Source organism: Sitophilus oryzae, unplaced genomic scaffold (genome assembly GCF_002938485.1).
Source record: "Sitophilus oryzae breed Bouriz unplaced genomic scaffold, Soryzae_2.0 scaffold_980_pilon_pilon, whole genome shotgun sequence".
Taxonomy (NCBI): Eukaryota; Metazoa; Arthropoda; class Insecta; order Coleoptera; family Curculionidae; genus Sitophilus; species Sitophilus oryzae.
Genome location: NW_022147617.1, coordinates 2,553,568 through 2,580,991, shown reverse-complemented (window position 1 = coordinate 2,580,991; position 27,424 = coordinate 2,553,568). Strand labels below are relative to the sequence as shown.

General features: G+C 33.2%; 1 protein-coding gene across 1 annotated transcript in view; it reads right to left on the bottom strand.

The window, feature by feature from the left end:
• Window positions 1-18,536, bottom strand: part of LOC115891274 (phenoloxidase-activating factor 3-like) — a 37,543-nt gene extending 19,007 nt beyond the window's left edge. Inside the window, exons 1-3 of the mRNA XM_030911717.1 lie at window positions 18,412-18,536; window positions 18,204-18,306; window positions 7,664-7,963 (exon numbers count right to left, since the gene is read on the bottom strand). Coding sequence (XP_030767577.1) covers window positions 7,664-7,963; window positions 18,204-18,282 — 379 coding nt within the window. The 5' untranslated portion in view covers window positions 18,283-18,306; window positions 18,412-18,536. The remainder of the gene's footprint in view (window positions 1-7,663; window positions 7,964-18,203; window positions 18,307-18,411) is intronic.
• Window positions 18,537-27,424: the final 8,888 nt, after the last annotated feature.

Here is a 27,424-nt window from a genome sequence, read left to right as displayed (position 1 = left end):
GATTATTAAAGCACAAGAAAGGCGGCTCCATAGATAATGTGTAGTCACTTCCCGAAGCCGTATGGCTACAGTTAATACTAGGTAATCTACCGTTAGCCTGACTTTCGTTCAGGTATTGGAAAGTTGGTATCAGATGTTAAATGATAATGTGTTTCAATGGAAAACTTTCAAAATATGTAATAACTATTACAGCTATTCAAATGATATTCTACTTTATATATTTGCTACCAATTAAACTTTTAGTTACGTAATCGACAGCGCGATTTTTAAATTATTCATTGTTGTCAATCATGGACATATTTGGCGCCGGACTTACTAACTGGAATTAAATTTTCCGCTGGGGATTCAGGTGGCAGCTCTGCTGTTAAAAATGTCAAATTTCCACACTTATTTATTTATTTCCTGACGTTGTCATTCGTTTTGACACTTTAGTTTTGTATTACGAGTTTTTGGTTTAAATAAAGTGTTATGATACTTTAAGCTTAAAAATGTTTACTAACAGACCACGCAGTCGGACATTGTTCTTTTTGAAACATCTTTAGTGTGCGAGAACCTCAAAGTGTACAAAATAGCTTAATAGCCGTAAAAAACTCATCGCAACTTTATTAGAATTTAAGTGCTGTTAAGGAGGTGAGTTTTGTTAATGTAAATAATAACTGTTTATATATTTATAATTAATTTAATTTTTTTTCCTAAAATATTTGGATTAAAATAAAATATGTAAAAGTGAGCATCGCTGTGCCGGTCAAGCTTAGTCACGTGACTATACGTTTATTTGATATGAACTTTATATGAAATTATACAAATTACAACTTAAATCAAGAAATAATGCGTCAAATTTTTGGCAAATGTTTCATAAAATCTCTCGTGTGCATATGAATAGATAGTATGATCAGTATATACATAACTTATTTTAACTAAGTTTCCGTTAAGGGTTGCTGTGATTTATATCTGACCCTAATTATTGAAGCGAGAATGAAATTAAAAGTTCAGTGAAGCGAACTTACTCTTCCCTAGGGATTTAGCGGAAACTACCCTTAAAAATCTGCATTGAAAACGAATATGAGTTCTTTCATATAGCACTAGTTTACTAATAAAAAAACATTTAATTTTTGAAGGGTTCTTTTTCCTTTTTCTTATAATCTCATATTTTGGTTATAAAAAGGCAGCACGTATCAAGTAAACGAACTGGCTGAAAAAATGGACTTTTCATGTCTTTTTTTTTGCAAATCTGATATTAGTCATTTTCAATTTTATTCTTTGACAAATATGAAATTAAATATCGTTGGCAAAGAGTAAACGACCAAGTCCATTATTAACAAGTGCTTTATTCACGTGTATTTTTTTGTTTTTTTACATATGGATTTGTATGAACAATTATTATGTAATATGATATTGTGGAGTTTATGTACAAAAAGTGGAGTTGATCATAAAGTTCTTTTTGTAAAAATATGTGACGTTTTAAATATCATTTTGTTAAAAGATAAAATTCACGAAAGTTTGGACTTGGTCACTTTCTCTTGTATACCGACGACATCCGTTTTGTTTAGTTAAATGCAATTTTCGTTAAAACGCAAAACACACTAAATAGTCAGAATCAGCAATCTCTACTCTATTATTTTGAACAGGAAAGAGATCACGGCGAGCCTTTTTTGCCGTTACAGCGTTAGAAAGGTAAGAATTGATATTGTTGTTACAGTTTTGGTATTTTTATTGAAAAAAAAACATAGATCTTTCTGCGTGTTTCAGCTGCGGTCTGTGCGTTAGAAAGGTAAGAATTGATATTGTTGTTAAAGTTTTGGTATTTTTATTGAAAAAAAAACATAGATCTTTCTGCGTGTTTCAGCTGCGGTCTGTGAGTAGAATCGCATCAAGTGAAGACTATTGTTAACCAATTAGAATTTTACCTTTTTCTACTTTATCTACTTTATCAAACCTCTTTAACTTGATCTCTCCTAGTCCTGGATCTATAATAGAGGATATATCTCTCTTTCTCTATTGCCTCCTTGGATTTGAGGTTAATTCCTATTGTGAGGACCTGACTCTGGCCCTCCTTCCTCGAGTTGATGCAAGGGTTAGTCGGTCCACTTCTACAGAGCCCCGCATGTACAAGTAAGGGAGACGAGAATACAATGGGTTGCACTCTGGTGCCCCAAGTTTGAGACCAGTAGAGTGTCTTCTGTCTAGCTACGCATCCCTTTGATCTGGTCCCGATATCGTAGGATTTAGGTTTTTAGTCAGGTTGATGAGGTCCTCTCTTTGGTCCTGGCGGTTAAGCCAAGACCTCCCACACCTTCTGCCCGTGATACATGACCACAGACAGTAGAGGTGCCTGGTATGATTGAGAGGGTAGTACTATCCCGCATTGTTATACATCTTAGTGCAATTCCCTGGCCACGAAACTATAGCCAGGGACCAGATAATGAGATGCTCCTTAGACCCAATTAACGTGCCAGAGGAGGTTTCTCCTAGAACCTGACTAGGAGCTTCTCCACCAACGACAATGTCTGGAATCTCCTAATGAAAGATCCCGCTGTACAAACTCTAAGACTAAACTTATGGGCCTTAAGCTAAACATCGACAAAACCAACATCATGCGTGCACTCCCCCGGAAGATCACAACAATGCTAGAAAAATCTGAGAAGAACTATTGGAATATGTGACAGAATTCAATTACCTCGGCAGTTTGATTTCGGAAACAGCCAATATTGATTCTGAAATTCAGCACAGGATTAGCAGCGCCTCAAGAGCATTCTGGAAACTAAAAGACAGGGTATTCTACAATCATGACTTGAGTACAAAAACGAAACTTGCAGTGTACCGAGCAATTATAATCCCCACCATGTTATATGGGAGCGAAACCTGGGTGCCGCACCACCAACACATGAACGCATTGAACAAGTTGCAACAGACACACCTTAAACTACTCTTAAGAATCCGGTGGTTCCATCATGTCTCAAACGTATCGGTCCTTTAAAAAGCTAACTGCGAGAGTCTTGAAGTCATAGTTACAAAATGGGCTGGTCGCGTCTGCAGAGTGCAAGAAAACCGCATACCAAAATCTCTGCTTTGCGGTGAGCTTGTAGACGGTAAGAGGAGGCCGGGTGGACAACTGAAAAGGTACATTTTCCACGAAAACTTAAAGGAGATTAACATGCAGAATGAGTGGGACGAAGCAGCTCACAATAGAACTCAATGGAGAAGAATTGTAAACTCAGTTAACAGCGACAACCAAAAAGTAAAGAGGCAACAAAGCAATGGGATTTTTGAATGTCTGGAGTGCGGTAGGCAGATAACATCACGTATCGGGCTTTTCAGTCACAGAAAAGCTCATGAAAGAAATCGCCTTGCGTGACCATCTTCTTATGTGTGTCGAATACGCGTCAGCGAGTAATGACAGTATGTATGTGGTGTGTATCTCTGTTTACGTGGAATCTGAACTACGGTCTTCAGCCATACATTATCAAGGGCCTATCGACTTGACGAGTGTCTAAATCGACTTTTACTAACGATATATCTGATCTCTCCGGCCTCGATATTATGATAATGTTACCAGTCTTCCCTAAGTCGGTAAAGTTTAAATTTTATCTGATCTCTTGAAGTACATGCGTGAAAACTGGATGAAAAAAACTTTTATGTACGTAGAGACTTATTTTGTACTAGTTGAAGCCGCCACGACATGCGACATCAGGAAAAAACTTTTTATTTTTTGTTTAATTAAATAAAAAACAAAAAATTCGGCGACGAGAGTTTTTTGAAGAGCCAATTAGCTATCTTTTAGTAACAAAGCAACTTTCTAGAGCAAGTCGTTACTTCAGTAGAGACGACACAGATAAACATTAGCATTTTATATATGTAGATACCGTATGATCGAATAAAAACGGCGTCCAGTTGGCTTGGAAATGACGATCGATGACATTTCCCATATAAATTTTCATATAAAATGACAGCGATCTTCATTTCATAGCCATCGCTGACGCCGTTTTTATTCGATCATACGGTATTTTTTTGTATCTAAATCGAATAAACATAGATTTCAGATTATTTCTCCCAGTTTTATATTACAAAAATGTATAACTAATAAGATTTCTGGAAATCCTTCCAAATCCTTAACAATATTATCGATGTCCTTAAGTTACTAGTCGTAATATGTAAAATATAAATTAATAAAAAATATATCAATTAAAGGAAGAAATGATCCGTAGAATTTTTACTACTATAAATATGAATAGATACGATCAAGGCTTATTATATGGTTTCTGTGAAGGGTCGACCTTATATTTCTGACCCTAATTACTGAAGCGAAAATGAAATGAAAAGTTCAGTCAAGCGAGTAACCATTCTCCAGAGATTTAGCGGAAACTTCTCTTTAATTTTTTTTATAAAGTTTAATGTGTTAAGTATTTGATTTATACAACAGATAAAAACTAATTACAATAAAAATCTTCAAAGATTTTCAATGATCAATGAATTTTTTATAATAAATATTGTACAGCGTGACTCCTCTAAATCGACTGGTTGCATCGGAATTATTTTTTACCATATTGTTGGGTTAGTGGGTTTTCGGATTTTACGAAGAAAATTCAGGTCAGTCTCATGAAATAATTTTATGTCGAAATTGCAACGTTCTTGATATACCGGGTGTTGCATCGTCGGACGGGACATAGGAAATCCCATGTAAATTTTAATGGGGTCAATTATTGACTTCCCTAATTATTTTAGAGAATAATTCTATTTAGGTTTATTGAAGAGCACTAAAACCCACATTCAAAAGAATAACTTTAGATATTTTTGATTAGCTCGTTTACGAGTTATCGCCGATTTCTTTTTAAATATTTCTCCTTTCTTATGGCCCTGTATTTACTCATGAACACCAGTCCAGGTAAAAGATAACTGTCAAATGAAGTTGTCATTTCAGAAATTTACCTATTTAGTGCTTTATTATTATTGAAAAACTCATTCCTACATCGGAAATCTTAAAGATGTATTTATAAATATAAATTAATACGAATTAAAGTAAAATAAAGTAATCAATTACAAGGTTCATTATAGTATTATTACAATATTCAATAACTTATTAATTTAGGTACTATTAAATTGTTAGAACTTTAGGATTTAACAAGATGTTCAAATATTCCTCGATCGACTGCTAGACAATAACCCAGGCGATCATAAAATTCTCTTCTTAAATAGTTGGTAGTTGGCTAGTTGGTAAACTGAAATTCTATTGCATTCGGCAGAAATAGAATTTTTTAACTCATCTAGATTTGGGTATTTTTTATCCTTGTATATCCTGTTTTTTAAATGGCCCCGGAGAAAGAAATCATTTGGCGAAATATCAGGAGACCTTGCTGGCCAATTTACTGTATGATTTAGGCCAATAACATTTCCGTTAAAACTATTGTCTAAATATTCCCGAACAACCAGAGTACTATGTGCCGGGCAGCCATCCATTTTGTACCAAACTTCCTGATTTTCCCTAGCGCCATCATGTAAAGCAGGTAAAATATGTTTTTCGAGGCTTCGGTGAACTATCCTGACACACGATTTTCCTTAGAAAAGAAAGTTTACGTTACCTTAAAATGAACTTCTTGGATTCTTTGACTAAAATCTGATGCGGAAAAACACGTTTCACATAAAAACTTTCTTAAAAATGTTGTTATTTTATTTTTATAGCAAATTCCTGGGCAAATTTCAAAACCGATAATAAAAGAGTCGCGGACTTGTTTATATCCGTTTCTATGTTTACGCTGTCAGTAGTGAAGGTCGAGTTTTGACAAATTTTGCGAATTGATACATGGTTGTCAGATGAGCTAGTAAATTATCCAGAATTTCATGCATCTTTTTTTTAGGAAAAAAATGACATCACAGTGTTCGCCTTTATTTTAAGAAATATTTCTTTCTGTTTTTCAAAACATTTAACACCAAATATCTCTGGAACAAAAGGTGTGAATCTCAAAAACGATACCGTTTTTGTAAAGTACACATTCAGCGCTACAACATATTACGAAATAAGCAAAATCGATTTTCCAAATTTTTTCGAAAACATTCCTCGGTACCCCCCTGTCGATTTTGTCAAAAACCGAAATCTCTCAGATCGCAACTAAAATATACCCACTGATAGTTCATTTTATGTAGAATTGAATGCTGAAAATCGTTTTCCGATATCTCTAACAGATTTCGAGTTATTTGAGAAAATCTACAAAAGAAATATTTTTTTGTTTTTCGAAACATTTAACACCAAATATCTCTGGAACAAAAGGTGTGAATCTCAAAAACGATACCGTTTTTGTAAAGTACACATTCAGCGCTACAACATATTACGAAATAAGCAAAATCGTTTTTCCAAAAATTTTCGAAAACATTCCTCGGTACCCCCTGTCGATTTTGTCAAAAACCGAAATCTCTCAGATCGCAACTAAAATATACCCACTGATAGTTCATTTTATGTAGAATTGAATGCTGAAAATCGTTTTCCGATATCTCTAACAGATTTCGAGTTATTTGAGAAAATCTACAAAAGAAATATTTTTTTCTGTTTTTCGAAACATTTAACACCAAATATCTCTGGAACAAAAGGTGTGAATCTCAAAAACGATACCGTTTTTGTAAAGTACACATTCAGCGCTACAACATATTACGAAATAAGCAAAATCGATTTTCCAAAATTGTTTAATGTTTTTTTTAATACGAATTAGACTACTTTAGTTTATCAAATTGGCTCTAGCAATAAAAATACGCTGTAAGCTGTAACCCACCAAAGCAAAGAAAACACGCTGTAAGCGTGTTTTCATTTTTTTGGTTTGTGTTTGGCTCGGATTGAGTTGGTTTGGTTTGGTTTGGTTTTGTATTGGTTGGTTTTGTATGGATTGGTTAGGGTATGGTCGGGTTGGTTTGGCTGTTTTTTTTTCCTTTTTATCTGTTTGATTGATATTTTGGTTTAAACAAGCGCGTGTTTTGGTTGCTTTTCTTTCACTCTTTTGTTGTTTTTTTTAGTTTTCCCATTCACATATTACCAACGCATTTTTATTACAGAAATTACAGAAAAATCTAGAATTATGACTCTTGGCTACGTATTAATTTTTATTTGCTTGTGATGTAGTAAAAATAACGTTTTCTAGTTTTGTTTAGTTAATATTATTTTGTTGTGTTCATAAAATGTGTTAATTTTTATTTTTTTTAGAAAATTTTTAGGTATTTAAGTAAGTCTATGGAATGTATTGATAGAGAAATTCATGTAAACGTTTTATTCAAAAAGTGTGAATTATTCCTCATTCGCCCTGTATTTTCACTTTTGATTTATTGTCTTTATGTAAGATTTGAATGTGAAAATCTTATATTATTTTAAAACTTAGTCCAAATAAATTTACATATATTCTGAGAACTTAATTCCGATTCAAATGTCATTTTCTATGGCTAGTCAATTTTGTTTGAATTGCGCTACATTGTATCGACATTTAGAAAAAATTAAATAAATAAAGTTTAATAAAAATAAATTAAAAAAAACGGAACCATACAAACATAAACTTTTTTTTGTTAGGTTTTACAAATCATTAAAAATCGTACTTATTTAACGCACATGTTTCTAACCTTGGTTTAAATTGTGCTGTTAAAATTAGCAAAAAAATATCATTTTTAATAGAAACTTGTTGCTGAAACCCACCTGTTTGTGTATTTATATTTTCTGCTGTATGGTCTGGTACTGGACTAGGTGATATAGGACTCGTGTCTGGTGTAAGATTCTGCATTAGTATAGGGCTAATTTGTTCCTCTTCTTCCACAGCTCCTCTAAAGTTAGCTACGGGTCGATAAAGTGTAGTTTCGCAACAGTAAAAATTGGCACCGTCAACATCATATCCACAAACTGATTCATTAAAGATGACAGGATTGAAGGTCAAATCACAGTGTTCTCTTCTAGTGCAATTTCCTATCGTATCTCTTAATGTTACACAAGAGTTGGTTGCTAAAATGTATTATATGATTAATTTAAAGTACCTAAAACATTGGCACTAGCTATTATCATTTATAATTAGACTACAATAATTCCAAAAGTATTTTTACCATAGTCGAATTAGTTAAAAAAAATCCCATCGGCGCGGCGGGCGGGCGGTAGGAATTTCCACACACAGTTTTACACTAGTCTTAAATCTATTGGATTGATATATTTGTGAAAAAATCCCATAGATGAGCTGATGAGCTCGAGGAGGAGGGAGGGGTTAAATGACAATTTTATCATTTCTTTTTTCGATTATATCTCGGAAACTTTGACATCTACTAAAAACATTCTATATATAAAATAAAACTGACAAAATACTCTATATATTTTGTTTCCGAACTTTTGCCCGTTGTTTCCGAACCTATACATATGTATGCTAAATGAAATGGCAAATTCCAAATCTGTACAAACACATTTCATTTCATTGCAGGATTTTTGTTCAATTAGCGTTTACGAAATACAATATAATGATTTTTTAAGTATTACTTTTAGTACACTATATTGTGATATTATAAATTTTATACGAGATGCGTTCATTTAAATCACACTTGTAAGTTATTTGCTTAAATAAATAATTTTTTCTAATAATTTATTTCGCTTTATATTTTTTGGTACTTAATTAAAATATCAAAACCGACATACTACTTTATTTAATATACATGATACTATAAACAAAGGATTTTATTGTGGGAACTGTAATAAAAAGAAAAACGAAATTATCGGGCAAAACCCACAGACTAAAATATGACTACCCGTAGACACTTAGGCATTGCTTTATGCCTAAGTGTAATGTTATTACAAATGGTGCCTCGTGCCTCGTTTGCTTCCCTTTTTTTCCGGCAGAAACACTAAGTAGTCATATTTTAGTCATGTTTCCATGGCTAGTGTTACTGCGAGGTTTTGCCCGATAATTTCGTTTTTCTGTCTTATTACAGCCCCCACAGTAATATCCTCTGTTTATTGTTTTCTCCTGGCCAAGGTGATTGCAGCGAGTAATGTGTTGGTACCTCCGCAGTGGTCTTTTAGACGAAGAGCTGGCTACATAAAAAACCTTATCATCGTTACATGGCTAATTTTTCTTGTGAAGTACCCTTTTATGTAGCCATTATGAAATAGTCATGTCTGCCAGCGCGATCCCGAAGCTTAAAGCGGGGGCGGCCAATCGAAAGGGTGAAATTTTGACACTAAAAATATTATAAGATACAAGAGTTATAATTGCGAAAATAGCTTTTATTTATCATTAAGAAACGTGGAAAATTGTTGGCATACATTTTTCTCGTGGCTAAAATCCCGGCAGGCAACGCGAAAGAGGCATGACATTTTGACAAAAAAAAATCATCCCATACATGTGTGCCGATTTGTGGAATGTCATGTATATTTTTTTCAAAAAGCCGTATGCAAAAGGGCAGACAAAAAAATCGTGGCTCAATCAGCGGTAGACAGTTATCAAAAGCCCGATATTACTCTACAGGGTAAGTAATAAGTGAAAATATTTTCAGAGCTGGTAGATGTCGATAAAAGAAACATATTTTCTCTTTACCGTTATCCAAAATAACCGAATTATTCGAGTTTGAAATTTTAAAAAAGAAATTGATTTATTTTTAAATAATTTTGTGAGCCACCTGTTTTTTTTTCTGTATTTGCATCCATGCTTTTAGTGTCGTAATCATAGACATATAAAGCCGTATAAGCATGGTAGGTTAAGAAACAATTATACTGTGGGTAAATTTGCGGTATGGCAGTTCTAAAAAGAATGGCAGTTCTAAAAAGTTATGGCAGTAAAGGGTATGGCAGTTCTAAAAAGTTTTCTAAAATATGCAGGAAAATTTAAAAAATGCACGATTTCTAATTTATATTTTGCAAAAAAGATATATTTATGATATAATCATATACATGATTTATCTATACTGATTTAGTCACGATCTTTTGTCTACCCTTTTGTATACGGCTTTTAAAATAAATAAATGATATTCCGCCAATCGGCATGCATGTATGCGATATTTTTTTCAAATTTTTTTCTTTCGCGTTTTCTGCCGGCACTTTAGCGACGAGAAAAATGTCTGAAGTGAGAAAAATGTCTGCCAACAATTTTCCACATTTCTTAGTAACAAATAAAAGCTATTTTCGCAATTATAACTCGTGTACCTTATAATATTTTTAGTGTCAAAATTTTACCCTTTCAATTGGCCGCCCCCGCTTTAAGCCCCGGGATCGCGCTGGCAGACATGACTATTTCATAATGGCTTCACAAAAGGATACTTCACAAGAAAAATTAGCCATGTAAACGATGATAAGGTTTTTTTATGTAGCCAGCTCTTAGACTATTTCGGTGGTAATGCTGGCGAATTGTGAGCTACTGATGTGTTTTAGGTTACATAATACCGTATGATCGAAAAAAAAATGGCGTCCAGTTGGCGTGGAAATGACGATCGATGACATTTCCCATACAATTTTACATATAAAATGACAGTGATCTTCATTTGATAGCCATCACTGACGCCGTTTTTATTCGACCATACGGTACTATGTATATTAAAAAAATAATACATTTAAAAAATAATAGTAAATTATTGTTTCTGAATCGTAAAAAATGCTTTTTCCAAATATGCTAACGAACCACATTCGTTCAATTTTAAAAAATCGAGATATGATTAAAATACGATTTGAGCATATTTTAACTGACCAAGACAAGACACGAAAAACATTAGACGATCAAATCAATTTTACCAAGGCTCCTTGATAAAAAAAATAGTGCTTTTAATACAGCCATTACTCTCTAGATTGATATTTAAAATAAAATGTTTTTCTTTTTTTTAGGAGAAAATGTCAAATATGTATATCATTCAAATCGGTATATCGGTCCTTAAAATATCTTAAAAAATGTGTTTATTTTTAAAGATCGCTAATGCACTCTAACGGACAAACGAAGCACTTTTGTATAGAGGTAAATTGTGTCCAATGAATTTATTTTAATTCCAAAAATACGCAGTAGTTCTATGTCTACGGAATATTCGGACACCCTGTAGATTGATTCCAATAGTATCGTTCGGCATTTAAAACATAGCCCTATAATACAGGGTGGCGCACCTCATTCGCCTCGGTTGATTATACGAAAACGGAAAGATGTAGAAACAAAATATTTTATGGGTATATGTAGAAAGGTAATGTGCATAATTTAAAATTAGTTTGAAATGTACAGGGTGTGTGAGAACGAAGATCCATACCAAAGTTATATTTTTTCTTATGGAACACCCGGTATTTTATTTCACTTTTTGGATTTTTGGACATAAAATAAGGAATTTATTATAAGAGTTTAATATGTTTAAAAGCTTTAGTTTTTGAGATATTTAAAGATATTTAAATATGCATGCTATAATAAAAATGTTTGTCAACACCCTGTACATTACTTTTCAGAGTTAATTCTTGTGCTGACTTTGAAGCCAGTGAAATAAACTTTACTAAAAAAAAATTTTGCTTCCTTAAATGTATACAGGGGTATCAAAAATTGCTGGTCTATTTTAAATATTTATTTTACATAAAAACTTCGTTATTTTACTAATTACGTTAATACAACACTATGTATTTTTTTGAATAAGTCGAAGCAGATTTAAATGCTCTTTCAAACTATATTGGGGTTTCCTATACCTATCTGGCTCAGATTTTAAATAAAAAGCGATTTTTCAATAAAATTTTTAATCAAGATGGCTGGTGTTGCCATGGGAATTTTCTAGTGACACTTATTAGCTATTTTCAAAATCGATATTAGTTTGTGGACTTTATTTAAATTTATAACAGCTTATTTTTATTTAATTTACCTACAATAAGGTTAATAAGTAAGTATTTATTATTTTATCAAGAAAAATGAAGCAGTGTCTGCTGGCGGAAGGAATGGATACGTTACTAGTGATCTTATTTTGTGAGGACAATTGCTTGTTGGCCTGAAGGGTTTATGCCCAAAGATATCCAAATAGGCCAATATCCAAATAGGAATTTTTTTCCCATACAAAAATCATCCCATACATGTGTGCCGATTTGTGGAATGTCATGTTTATTTTTTTCAAAAGCAGTATGCAAAAGGGCAGACAAAAAAATCGTGGCTCAATCAGCGGTAGACAGTTATCAAAAGCCCGATATTACTCTACAGGGTAAGATAAGTGCAAATATTTTCAGAGCTGGTAGATCTCGATAAAAGAAACATATTTTCTCTTTACCGTTATCCAAAATAACCGAGTTATTCAAGTTTGAAATTTTAAAAAGAAATTGATTTATTTTTAAATAATTTTGCGAGCCACCTGTTTTTTTTCTGTATTTGCATCCATGCTTTTAGTGTCGTAATCATAGACTTATAAAGCCGTATAAGCATGGTAGGTTAAGAAACAATTATACTGTGGGTAAATTTGCGGTATGGCAGTTCTAAAAGGTATGGCAGTTCTAAAAAGTTTTCTAAAATATGCAGGAAAATTTAACAAATTCACGATTTCTAATATATATATATTTTGCAAAAAAAAATATATTTATGATATAATCATATACATGATTTATCTATACTGATTTAGTCACGATCTTTTGTCTACCCTTTTGTATACGGCTTTTAAAATAAATAAATGATATTCCGCCAATCGATATACGTTATCGATACGTTACTAGTGATCTTATTTTGTGAGGACAATTGCTTGTTGGCCTGAAGGGTTTATGCCCAAAGATATCCAAATAGGCCAATATCCAAATAGGAATTTTCTTCCTTTGAAAAACTACTTTTCCTATTTCGCAGAGCTGATAGTGTGGTATATGAAAAACCTATTAAGCAGCAACCTGTTATTGGAAGTGAAGAAAATAAATTTGCCTTAATTGGCTCTTTTATAGAAAATCCAATATATCTACAAGTCATCGTAATATAAATCAAAGAACAACTTCTTTATTTTTCTTGATAAAATAATAAATATTTACTTATTAAACTATTGTAGGTAAATTAAATAAAAGTAAACCGTTAAATAAAGTCCATAAACTAATGTCGATTTTGAGAACTACTAACTGTCACTAGCAAATTGCCATGGCGACACCAGCCACCTTGATTGACATTTTATTAAAAAATCGCTTTTTATTTAAAATCTGAGCCAGATAGGTATAGGAAACCCCAATATAGTTTGAAAGAGCATTTAAATCTGCTTCGACTTGCTTCGACTCAAAAAAATACATAGTGTTGTATTTAAAATAACGAAGTTTTTATGTAAACTAAATATTTAAAATAGACCATCAATTTTTGATACCCCTGTATACATTTAAGAAAGCAATACATTTTTTTAGTAAAGTTTATTTCACTGGCTTCAAAGTCAGCACTATGACTGAGATTACTCTGACAAGCAATTTACAGGGTGTTGACAAATGTTTTTAATATAACATGCATATTTAAATATCTTTAAATATCTCAAAAACCAAAGCATTTAAACATATTAAAGCCTTATAATAAATGCCTTATTTTATGCCCAAGAATCCAAAAATCAAATAAAATACAGGGTGTTCCATAAGAAAAAATATAACTTTGGTATGGATCTTAGTTCTGACACACCCTGTACATTTCAAAATAATTTTAAATTATGCACATTGCCTTCCTACGTATACCCATAAAATATTTTGTTTCTACATCTTTCCGTTTTCGTATACAACCGAGGCAAATGAGGTGCGCCACCCTGTATATACTGACCGTAGGTAATAATTTATTAAGCTATTAATATTCTTGTAATATTTTCCTGTAAAATTTAATTACTTATTTTTCAAATTAATATAATTTATGATGATTTTTTTGTTTTTAAGCTTCATTCAGAACCTCGCAGTTAGTGGAATAAATTAGTGGTTTCAATTACACTTTATACTTTTTAGTTTACAATCATTCACAACGTCTAAAAAATACAATTAAAATTGATAGAATATCCTAGCAACTAGCAACAGCTTGCGCTAATCAGTTGTATTCATAGAGAGTTCTTAATATTTAGCATATAAAACAATAAACTTTTGATTTCCAACCATATTTTCTCTTGACGTATGATAATAATCAATGGCCAAAATGACATTTCTAGCAAATTTTGAAGTGTTATTAGTGGTAAAGTTAAAAATTTGGTAACTTTTTCCACTAATTGAAAATTTCTACCACTAATTATTGTGACGTTGTGAATGCTTTCATTCAAATTAGAGGAACATACTTTTTCGTTGATTGAAACCACTAATTGCGAGGTTCTGAATGAAGCTTTAATTCTCCTCACATAAATTCTATATTATGATACACTTCCTGAAAATGAACATACTATACACGGTGGTCCGAACTGTATTCCGGAAACTTCGCCAGAATATTCTGCAGATAAAAATTAGTAAAAAAGTTCTTATACCTTAATGAAAATGAAACTTCTACACCCTTTACAGGGTTTTTTTTTTATTTCGATTTTTTCCCATAATTTCTGAAGTTACGTCAATATTTGAATGAAATTTGGCGTCTGGGAGTTTTTGATATAAGAAATTTGATTTTGATGTCAATATGACTCTACTTGTAGAGGGCGCCACCTACATATTTTTTACTGGTTTGAAGAGTAATAACTTTTCATCCGTACCTGTATAAAACTACTAAGTAAAAAATTATACATTTACGACGTTTTTAACGTAAAAAAAGTCTCTTAATAAAAATCGCTACGAGTAATAGTTCTCGAGATATTTGAAATCAAAATTATCAATACCTGTCATTATTAACATAAATTAAACATATTGAAATAGTTAATAGACTTAAATTGTAAATTTTAAATGTTTTTGTGCCAAATCATCAATTATCATTTTTTTCGATGAAAATTTTATAATTAATTTAAAAAAATAAAAATTTCCCAAATTTATCATACCAGGCAAATAATAATAATAGCTCCCGTATATAGCGTTTAACGCCTTGGCAGTAGCAAGGTACAGCTTGCCATACTAGAGCCGTTCGGTATACAAGGAAGGTAATGTGGCTAGCACTACGCTTCAACAGCCTATTATTACCTTAGGATTGTGAATCCCAAGTACTCATTTAAGGCTGAGTCGACCTAGGTACCCAAACTATTTTTATTTTAATAAAAATAGTCGGCTAATGCAATGCCGGGTGTGGGAATCGAACCCACTACCTTGAGATTCAAGTTTTCATGTTTCAAAGCATTTATTGAGAATGTCTCCTTAAATACAATAAAAAGGTGCTATATACAATATATACAATAAATAAAATAACATGATAAGATGGTATGTTGTTATTCTGACGAAGCACTCAACCACCTAAGCGAACCCTGTGAACAGGGGGGCCGATGTTTGCCCTATGTAGCTCTTTTATTGACCGGGCGAGGACTGCATGTTCCGCTTTTGCTCACACATGCATTGGGAGTATAGAGGCAATGCTGACGTGCTTTACTTTAATAAATATGTTGGTTACTTAAATCAGATCCGTAGAATCGGAGGAAAAAACTCTTAAAAAACCTTCGTAATATCCCTTCCTTCGTAATATCCCCTACCTTGAGATTGGTAGACGAGAGCCTGTACCTCTACGCCACCGGGCACCCTACCAGTCAAATAACTATCTAATACTCAACATATTTATTTTTTGTCAATAATGACATGTATTGACTACTTCCATTTTAAATATCTCGAGAAGGGTTGCTCATAACTATTTTTACCAAAAGCTGTGTTTTACGTAAAAAATTACGAAAATATATATTTTTTCACTCAGTAGTTCTCTACAGGTACGGACAAAAAGTTATTACTGTTTAAAACAGTTAAAACACATGTAGGTGGCGCCCCCTACAAATAGGAATCATAATGACTTCAAAATCAAATTTCTCATGTCAAAAAACGATACCAATTTTCATCCAAATGTTGACGTTACTTCAGGAATTATTTGGAAAAAATCGAAATAAAAATGAAACTTCTACACCCTGTATCTCCGAAACTAAACATTTTAGGACATACATTTATAAGAAGTTTTTAACTTCTTTTTATCTGCAGAATATGCTGCCGAAGTTTCTGGAATACAGTTCGGACCACCCTGTATAGTTAAATTATTTGTTCATAAATTATTTTATACCGGGTTCGCCTCAAAAGTGGCTCACCCCTATAACTTTTTTATTTTTTCAGTTAAAAAAATGAGATGGTATGTTAGTATATGATAAATTAGGATTGATTGACGTATTTAGTTGTTTTCGGTCACTTCCTGTTTCACCGGAAATTACTACAACTTTTGATTTTTAAATGGCACCATCGGTATTTTTTTTTAATTTGTTCGATAGAAAAGAACACCTAACCAAACACTCTGAATAGAATGAATTTTTGACATTTTCACATATGGTTTATTTGAAATTATAACTTGCGGTTTGTAACGAAAATTTGACTCAAAATACCAAGTGTGCGATATCAAATTATTCCTAAAAAATGCATTTTCAAATATGCTAATGAGACACCCTCATTCCATCTGAAAAAAATTGAGATATGATTCACAATACGATTTGAGCATTTTCTAATTGGCCAGGACAAAAACTAAAAACTTTAGACGATACAATCTATTTTTCCAAGACTCCTTGATTAAAAATTGGTGTTTTTAACATAGCCTACAATGAACATTCTAGATTGAGATTATCAAATTATACAACTTTTTATTAAGTGAGAATGTCAGAAGTTGACATATGATACGTCATTCTATTAAGAATGTCATTTTCTATCGAATAAAGTAAAAAATATCAAGGGTACCATTTAAAAATCAAAAGTTGTAGTCATTTCCGCTAAAACAGGAAGTGACCAAAAACAATTGAATACGTCAATCAATCCAGATTTGTGTCATATACTAACGAACCAAGTCTCGTTATTTTATCTGAAAAAATAAAAAAGTAATGATAATAAGTAAGGGTGAGCTACCTTTGAGACGCACCCGGATATATCGTAGTTTGTGGTCGAAAGATATACACGAATAAATAAGTAATTTACATATATTATAAATTGGATTTTACGGATGTCCAAATCAGTAGTTTTCGCAGAATATGCTTTTCATTTTTTTACTCTGATTGTTGCGTTTCTTATACCTATACAGGGTGCTACAAATTCGAGGTACGAGCATTGGTATCTCGGTAACCGTAATAGATACGAACATAGTTAAATTGGGGCAAAGTTGCCCCCCGTATTGGAATGTTCATCAAAATGCCATCAAATAAGTTTTAAAAATTTTAAAGATTTGCTGAGTTTTTTGGAAAAAACTGATTTTGTTGAAAATCAATTTTATTATTTCCTGTCGTTAGTTTTTAGAAAATCAAAAAACTAATTACAAAATTAATCAGTAATTAAACTACAAACTAGTTTCTAATGTTCTGCATGAATAGATTAAATATTAAGAAAAACAGAGCCGGACTTGAAATTAGTTTAAATAAATTGTGTTCAAATTCCAAAACAAAAAAAAATAAGTGTGGCATATCATTGTACTCACGAGACCGAGTTCTTTCAAAATCTGAAATAAAAAATGCAGGTCCGTATTTAAAAAAAGTAATTTCGCCTCTGTATCTCAAAAATTATAAGCTAATTTGAAAATCCAAAAATACTATCAGATAGCCCTAATAAAGTGGCTATAGAACGTGCAACTAGTTTTTTGATTTTCTAAAAAGTAACGACAGGAAAAAATAAAATTGATTTTCAAAAAAATCAGTTTTTTCCAAAAAACTCAGCAATCCTTGACATTTTGGGGAACATCCCAAAGCGCAACTTTGCCCCAATTTAACCATATTCGTACGTATGTACGTTCTATCTATTACGGTTACCGAGATACCAATGCCACAACCAATGCTGTAGGTATAACCGTCAAAGGTTTCTTTACTAAAAACTAAAATAATATACATCATATCATTGATCGTAATTTCCAGGCATATCATTAATCGTCATTGGACGGCGTTTTTTTCTATCATGCGGTATATTTAATTTTATATTATAATGTTACTTATCAATTTTATAAAAATATTATTTTCTAAAAAATTGGTATCAATACACACTACTTCTTATTGGCACTATTAACCCTAACAAATTTCTACACCGTTTTGTTTACTCCGTGTTTCAATAACAAAATTCAAAGAAGGTTAAAGATTAAACAAAACCAAACGAAAATTAAAATACAAAAAAAATTACTCCTATCAACTTTAATCCTGATAAATAATATGTTAATTGTACTCACCGACATAATTAAATTTTCGCAGGAGAAGAATGTAGGTGAAAATTGTCACAATAAATCGCATATTAATTATATTGGTCATGAACGTTGAACCAGCGCGAACAAACTAAAAACCATTTTTAAAATTTGATTTAATTCCAATGAGTTTTAAGATTTAGACATTATGTTTTCATTATTTATGTGCTGTCAGGAAATAAATGTCACTACTTACCAGATTTGTTCTAGAAAATACCCCAAATATACAATAATAATATTTTTTAAAAGTATAACACTAATATTTTATAAATAAAAAATGTGCTTGTAATTTTTACGATGATGATTGTTTTGCTTTAAATATTTCTAAAAACATACAGTTGGATCAGTTGACTACGAAGTCTATGACTAATAACTCGTTTGTTAAATGTTTATTCTGGTTTTTCCAAGGTTTCTATTTGATAAATAATTGTGGCATTTATTTTTATAGTAATTTCAAGTTTTACAGACTTAACACTAAATGAATGAAGTATTTGCGATAATAATGAACAAAATTACATGAAGCTATGTTCTTATTTTAAATGTATTTTTCTAATGTACCTACGTATTTCTTAAATGGCAGTTTTAGAGATATTCATTTGATTATTCATGCACATACATAATAATTATTTTATAGAAATATACTTACTAATAAATACATTTTTAGAATAACTTGTTGGGTATTCCTATATGTTTTTATCGGTTTTCCCTAGATGTTTATATCAACATGTTTCGTAAATCAAGGTAAAGTTATAAAAGTTATTAATCAATATTATTTCTTATTCTTCTTTATAGTTCCATTTGTAGTTTAGTATTTAATAATAGGGAATTATTATTAGTAATAATTTTTACTATGGAAAATATATTTTCTGTATCTTCTATCTATATCAGACAGGTTTAATCAGAAGCCTAAAATCACAAAAGTTTGAATGAAATAGGACAAACTAATAACATCGTTTATTGTAAAATGAACACACATATTTTGACCAAAATTGGTAAATGCTACAAGAGCAGTTATGAAGAGACATGCTAGACAATTTGGAAGAGGACATTTAGGGACAGGCATACAAGATCATAACCAAGAAAATAAAGGTCAGACGTGCGATTGATAAAAAGACGCAGTTGCAAAAAGCGATGCGATTATTTCCCAAAAGTGAGAATATCACATGGATCAAGATATAAGAAGTGGTAGATAAGGTGGTAGATAAGAAGTGCTCATAATGATCCCGCACTTCCCGCTAAGCGCATACGCATGGTAGCAGTAAAAGTAAAGAGGCAATATATGCTGCTATCAAAGCTTATGTCGAACTGATCCATTATGGGAGAAACCAAGCGCAAAATGTTGACCGCCGTTCAGACGTCTACCATATTGCTATATACTATATGCTGTAGAAGTTTGGGGAGAATCCGTTGAAGTGACGAAGAACGGGAAAGATTAAGAATAGTTCAAAGGAGATTGGCGCTGCGAATATGTCAAGGGTACCACATTATATCAGGAGATGCTGCATAGGGGTCGTCATTTTCTTGACAACTTCTTGATCTTGTCTTGATTTCAAGACAAGATCAAGACAAGAAATGATTTTTGATTTTCAAGACCAGACAAGAAATTACTTCTCAAAATCAAGATTTTTTGACAAGAAATCAAGAAAATCTTGAAATTTCTTGAAAATATAAATTAAAAAAGAAATACTCACTTAGGTATTTGTATATTATATGAATATCCATTAAATTGATGGATAAAAAAATTATTAAGCTAAAAACATTTGTACGAAGCGGCACTTTGCCGGATGTCCAATGTCCAAAGTTGACACAAGTACGTCCAAAATCGGATGTCCAAAGTTGGCATACTGTGGGCCAAATTAAATTGGAATCTTTTTAATGTCAAATACATTTTTAAATTTTAAATGTTTTTTTTATAATTTTTTGGATATGTAATGGCCTAGGAATAAAAAAAAACTTTGCAAAGCGGGTCTACTTCAGTGGCATACAGATTTTTTGTATTAATGTAAAACTTTTAAAATAAAAAAATAATACATTTTAATGTACGCCACTGAAGTAGAGTAGCTTTTATCATTGTTGTTTTGACTGTTTTTATCTGTAGTAGCATTATCACCGTCACTACTGTCAAAGTCACTAATTAAACTTCTTCGTCCAGGTGTCTGAGGTGGTAGGTATTCTGAACCAGATTCAATTACGAATGGCTCAGATTTGCTGCTCAACGAACCATCACAGTCGCTCATTTTAATGTTAGATAATAATAATAATAATTAACAAAATTATTTAAATCTGATGATTTTGGCTACTGTAGTATAATGGGCCAAAGTTTTTGAATTTTTTGAAAATTAGATGCCTGACCCTCGATTTTACGCATAAAGCATAAACATCACATTAACCAATCTCACTGCGACTTTTAAACAGGGGGTTCCCCTTTAATAAACGAATTTTAAACGGGGGTTCCCCTTTTCTCAAGATATCAAGAAATTTCAAGATTTCTTGAATCAAGACAAGAAATCAACTCTCAAGAAATGGTCAAGACAAGATTTTTTTTAATTCTTGAAAATGTTTCAAGACAAGACAAGAAAGTGCTTGTCAAGACAAGATTTCTTGTCTTGCCGATCCCTAACGCTGCAGAACTAATTACTTCCATGATAGCAATAGACCTTCTAATACAAGAGAGAATGCAGAGAAAGGCGTATCTGGATAGATCGCGAGAGAATAACAGAGAAATAATTTTGAACGCATGGAGTAACAGAGGGAAACACAACATAGACGGGAAAGCACATTAGACAAGACAACTTATACCACATATAAAAAAGTGGATAAATCGGAACCATGGAGAAGTTAGCTACGCTATGACACAGCTAAGTATGAAGTTAGCTATGCTATGATCAGGACATGGATGCTACGGGAATTATTTATATAAAATGAAACTTACCGATAGTCCAAAATGCACCTACGATTAAGATTTTACTACGGTGATTTTTACTACGGTACTTTTTCTACGGTGACCACGATAACGATACAGCACACAATCCTAGAGTGCAAAAATGGACCTATGAACAAAAAAAAATTAATAGAGAGTAGTAACAGAGGAACTAACTTACATCAACTTGGATCCACCAATGCTTAAGTCAAATGAGAACTGGAAAGCAGTCCGTGAATATATGGACGTGCTGATATTTGCAAAAGAAAACGAAGCCGCCAAAAGGTTTGGAAAGTAAAAATGCGTTTAATGTACCCCCCCCCTAATACCGAAAGGTAGTTCCTCGGGGAGATACTCAAAGCGGTTTGCGGAGGTTTTTTTAGTCGGTATGGTACCTCAACCATCCCGACAGTACCACTTATGGTGGTTTGCAGATTTTTTTCCTCCACAAAAAAAAATTAATTATTTTAGACAAGAAAAAATGCGGAATATGCACGGAATTTCAAAATATTTTAATTTAATTTTGGAACTATTTAACACATATTTGACGTTTCCACTGAATGTCTGTGACGCGCATTAATCAAACAAAAAAACAAAAAAAAAACAAAGACTGAAACAAAAGCAATACAAACCAAACCAAAGCAAAACCAAACCAAATCAAAACAAAACCAAATCAAAGCACTAATTTCACGCACTAAACACGCGTGTTTTGATTGCTAAAGCTATAGCAATACATTAACTTAACGTAAGGGCCACAGACCGCCAAATCATTACTTTTCGAGTCCATCTAAAAAGGGATGCATGAAAACGAGGCTTAAATTTCGGGTAATTTACTAGCTGATTTGGCAACCATGTATCAATCTGCAATGTTTGTCAAAATTGAATCTTCACTACTGTCAGCATAAACCAGCGTGTACATAGAAACGGATATAGACAAGTCTGCGACCTTCATTATCGGTTATACCTTTAGTCCTTCATTATCGGTTATGAAATTTTGGTTATGAAATATTGTTATTTTATTTTTTATAATAAAATAACAATATTTTTTAGAATATTTTTTATAAGGAACATGTTTTTGAAACATCGTAAAAGAATGAGAGTGACTTTATATTCAAAGGCAAATGATTGTACATTTTCTTGGCATTGTACAGTATTGAGCCCTTAACTAGTTCTGAGCTCGGGGTTGGCAGATCAATATCGTGCTCCGCATTCCGAAGTGGATAGTTGTGAGAAGGCCTTTCCGGAATAGCAGATATGTGCTTGCGGATTAGGCAAACGGATTCAAAAATGAATAAGGAAGGAAGAGTCAGTATTTTGAAATTTTTAAAAAAATTCTGGGGGTGAGTTCTACTCTTCAGTCCCAATAAGTGTCGAACTGCTCTTTTGAAGTTTGAAAATACGATCAAATTTTGTCGCGCACCAAGTACCCCAGAATGGTAGGGCATAACGAAGATGCGACTCAAAAAGGGCATAATAGACCATTCTAGATGTTGATGAGTTAAGTTCCTTAGAAACTGATCTTAGCGCAAAATAAGCAGCGCTTAGTTTCTTTGATAAAGCTTTGATGTGCAAGTCCCATTTTAACGACTTGTCTACAACAAGTCCCACGACGTCAATAGCGATGTTATTAAGTACAAAAGGTGGTATAGTACTTTTATATGACAAAACTTTAGTTTTTGAAAGGTTGAGGCATAGGAGATTAGAATCGCACCAAGATTTAATGGTGCGTAAGTCACTGGATATAGTATTATATAGTGCCGTAACATCTGGGCCGCTCCAAGTGAAACTAGTATCGTCCGCAAAGAGGTAGATTTTACCGCTAATGTCTAAATTTGCAATGTCGTTAATAAACACCAGAAACAAAATAGGGCCAAGTACTGAACCCTGAGGGACACCACATTCTATAGGCTTACAAGAAGACATAGACGTATCAATCCTCACAATCTGTTGCCAAGATATGACTTAGAGCCAATTCGCGCGGCACTCCCCTGAATCCATAGTATTGCAATTTGTTAATTAAGATATTATTATTTACACAGTCGAAAGCCTTAGAGAAATCACAGAAAATTGTAGCTGTAGAGTGATGGTTATTCAGGCTAGAGTATACATTATTAAAAAGGTCGAACATAGCATCATTTGTGCAACTGTTACTTAGAAATCCAAATTGATGGGTAGAAAGTACTTTATATTTAAGGAGAAAAGATAGAAGCCTTTTTTTAACCAATCTTTCAATGATCTTAGATAATGTGGGCAGGAGATCAAATGGGCGATAGTTCGAAGCTTGATCTTTATCTCCTTCTTTATGCAGACGAATAATTATTGCTCTTTTAAGGCAGTTTGCAAAAACTCCTTTTTGGAATGACTCGTTAATTAAAGTAGTAAGATAGATTAAGGTGCATTCCGGAAGTTCAGAGAACATTTTGAGAGTAAGCCCATCAGTCCCAGATGAGGATTTATTTTTAATAATTTTAATTGTACTACGGAGTTCATCTAATGCTACGGGCGTGAAGAAGAAACTGTGTAAATTCTCATTTGCGTTAGGGAGATATGAAAGTGAAGCATGGGAAGGAGTTATGGTATTCACTAAATTTTTAGCCACATTAACAAAGTATGTGTTTATATCTTCAGGTGAATTAAAGACTGTGCCAGACGAAGAAGTCTTATTCCTTAAGTCATTTACAATAGCCCAAGTCTCCTTAGCAACATTACCGGATTTGGCTAGCCTCCCATTATAATAAATGTCCTTGGCAGCTTTTATAGTCTTACGATAAACCCTTCTATAAAGTTTTACGTAATTATGAAAGAAAACGCTGTGGCTGAATTTTTTAAGGTGAGATATGAGCGCATGTTCTTTGCAGATATACTCAAGCCTGTATCGTAGACCAAGGTATACCTTGCTTAATTTTTATAGGCCTAAGAGGAAACGCCTTGCACGCCAGATTAGACAAGGTATTTATAAATCTAGAAAATTCGGAATAGACGTCAGCCGAGAGGACAACCCACTCAGTTGTTAGACATAGGTGGTAAAAATTTAGAAAATTTTTATCCGAAAAAATACGGCCCAATTTGCGCTAGGGCGTTTTGCATTTGGATTGTGGCAAACACGTTGTCAATACTGCCTCATGATCAGAGAAACCTAAGTGAGGGTACAACAACTCTACAGTCAACGAATTCCGGGTCAAAAGACGACACGAAATAGTCTATAGTGCTAGAGCCAGTTTTAGTTATTCTAGTTGGTGAGTCAACATGCATGAGTATACCAAAAGAATGAAAAATGGACTGGAGAGACTCCTTGGTTGCACAGACACTGAAAAAGTCAATATTTAGGTCGCCACACAAAATTAATTTACTTTTTATAGGTAGGTATCTTCTTCTCTTAGGTCGCCGTCTCCCTTCGGAGCTAGACGATCCAACTGGCTATGATGATGGTGCGTGAAACTGCACCTCTAAATATTTCAATAGATATTCTTTTGAACCAACTACGTAGGCCCTTATGCCAGGAGTTTTGCCTTCTCCCCACTGATGTCCTACCCTCAATTTTACCTTCAATGACCAGTCTGAGTACCCCGTATCGTTCACGCCTGACGTACTGTTTCTTCCTTTCTTTACTGTTGATAGAATTCAGAATAATCAATACATGTCGTTACTAACAAAATTTAAAGATTTTCGCTAGAAAGATATTTGACTGAACGAATAAATTTCCAGATATTTTAGTATGATAGATTCAACTGAAGCTCTTTTAAAACCTAACTGTAAGTTTTCTAGAAATTTCGCGATTTTAAAACATTAATTGATTTAAAAATAAAGGGTATGCAAGGTAAGGCCCAACTCTAGTTAATATTAAATTTATTTAAGTACAAATATAGTTTTTCTCGTCATTTTTACATAAAAGGTGTCTTGGTAAAAATTATAACAAATAACTATTATAGATAAATCTTCGTATTTAAAATAATCAATGCATGTCAATTTTCTAAATGGCAAAAACTTTATTAACAGTAGTAGAACCTTTAGCATCAACTCGTTTTAACGGAAATACAACTTTTCAAAAATTACGCAAAAACTTTACAGTTAGGTTTTAAACCAGCTTCTGTTGAACCTTTGCTATCAGAACGTTACGAAAATTATTAACTTATACAAACAATCTATCTAGTGAACATGTTTAATTTTTGTCATTGATGGCCAAGTATTGATTAATAAGAATCCAAATATCTTGAGAACGGTTTCTCGCAGCGATTTTTACCAAGAGACATTTTTAGACTTTTTTTACGTAGAAAACGTCGTAAATGTATATTTTTTCACTCAGTTGTGTAATATAGGGACGGACGAAAAGTTATTACTCTTCAAAACAGTTAAAAAGCATGTAGGCCCCTCCTACAAGAAAGAGTCATCTCTCTCTCTCTCTCTCTTCAGTCCTGACCCCCATTAGGGAGTGTAGTGGTCAGCGTAACATCATGGATGATTTTTCTCCATGCGCCTCTGTCTTTTGTCATCTCGAAGACATCGTGCATTGGCTTGCTACAGCTAGTCGTGATCTGATCTATCCATCGAGTTGGAGAGCGGCCACGTGGTCTACGTCCCTTTACCTTGCCTTGAATTATGAGTCTTTCCATATTGTCCGGACTTTTCCTCATTATATGTCCAAAATATTTTAGTTGTTTTAGTCGGATTTTACAGGAAAGCCTGTTAGTAATATTAAGTTCATTTATAATGGAAACGTTTGTACGGCGTTCAGTCCATGGGATACGGAGCATACGTCTATAACAATACATCTCATCGATCTTCTTACGTTCCGCCTGCCTGAGAGTCCACGATTCGCAGCCATACGTCAATATTGGGAGTACCAAACAGTTTCTAGACGGTTTTTGGTGGCTCTTGAAATCTGGCGGTCTTACCAGATCTTGGTCAGTCTCCCAACAGCTACCTTTGCCATGTTGCACCTACGCTTCACCTCTTCTTCCGATGTGCCTGTATTTGTCAATAGTGATCCCAGGTATACGTATGACTTAACGACTTCAAAGCGGTCGATATGACTTATATTTGGATGGTTGTTATGTTGCCTATCAACTATCATGATTTTGTTTTTTTGCGTATTTAGTTCCAGACCGAGCCGAATGCTTTTGTTTTCTACCCTATTTACTAAATTGATTAACTCTTGAATTGATTGACTGCTAGCGAGTAGTGCTGTATCACTGTGAAGCGTAGATTATTTATTTTTTGGCCATTTATTAAAATGCCTCCTTCCCATGTTTCTAGCGACCTTCTCATTATGTATTCTCCGTATATGTTAAATAATTGCGGAGACAATATAAACCGCTGTCTCACTCCTTGTTCGAGGGAAAATTCCTTTGAAACTGAATCCAGTATTCTAACTGATCCTGTTGTGTGCTGATACAACGGGATGATAAGTGAAATAAGGTGTTGCGGTACCCCCACTTCCTTTAAGATTTTCCGTAGAAAGAGTCATATGGAAAAGGGAATCAAATTTCTTATGTTAAAAAAACAGATATCAATTCTCATCCAAATGTCGACATTAGTTCAAAAATTATTTCTAAAAAATCGAAATAAAAATGAAACTTCTACAGCCTGTATTTCCGGAACGAAGCATTTTCGGACATAAGTTTATACGAACTTTGTTACTTATTTTTATGCGCAGCATATGCTGCCGAAGTTTCCGGAACACAGTTTGGACCACCCTGTATATTGGTAATGCAGTAGAAACCAACATCGTTGTGCATTAATCTGTAAACATTTTTGATGAAATAAAATTTAATGAAGTAGTGTCATGGCGGCAAAATACAATTTGTCCCATTTTTGGTGCAATATTCAAGGGCTTGAAATCTAAATAAATAGAGTTATAGAAAATGTTTCATATTTTATAGCTAAATCCAATTTAAGTCATCTCTCACCAGAATAGTTCCTCGTATTGTTCTGCTCTGGTTAAAAAAAAGTAAAGTAAAGTAAAGATTTCAGTTAACGTCTCCTTTTTGCTGCCAGGGCTAATCTGGACGGGGCCTACTTTGTTTACGCGGTATCCGAACCGCGGTCCTCGGCCATATCATGGTCAATGGCCTACCGACTTGGCAGGTGTCTAAATCGACTCTTACTCACGAGATATCCGATCTCATCCGGCCTCGAACCGGCATGAATGAGCAGTGTGTGTCAATAGATTTTACACTTTTGCCTTTTTTTGGACAACAGCACAATACAGAGTTTCAAACCGGTCACCGTCCATCCACTAGTATCGCCTTACGTCGCTTCACTTTGGTGTTCTAATGGGAACCGGTGTTTC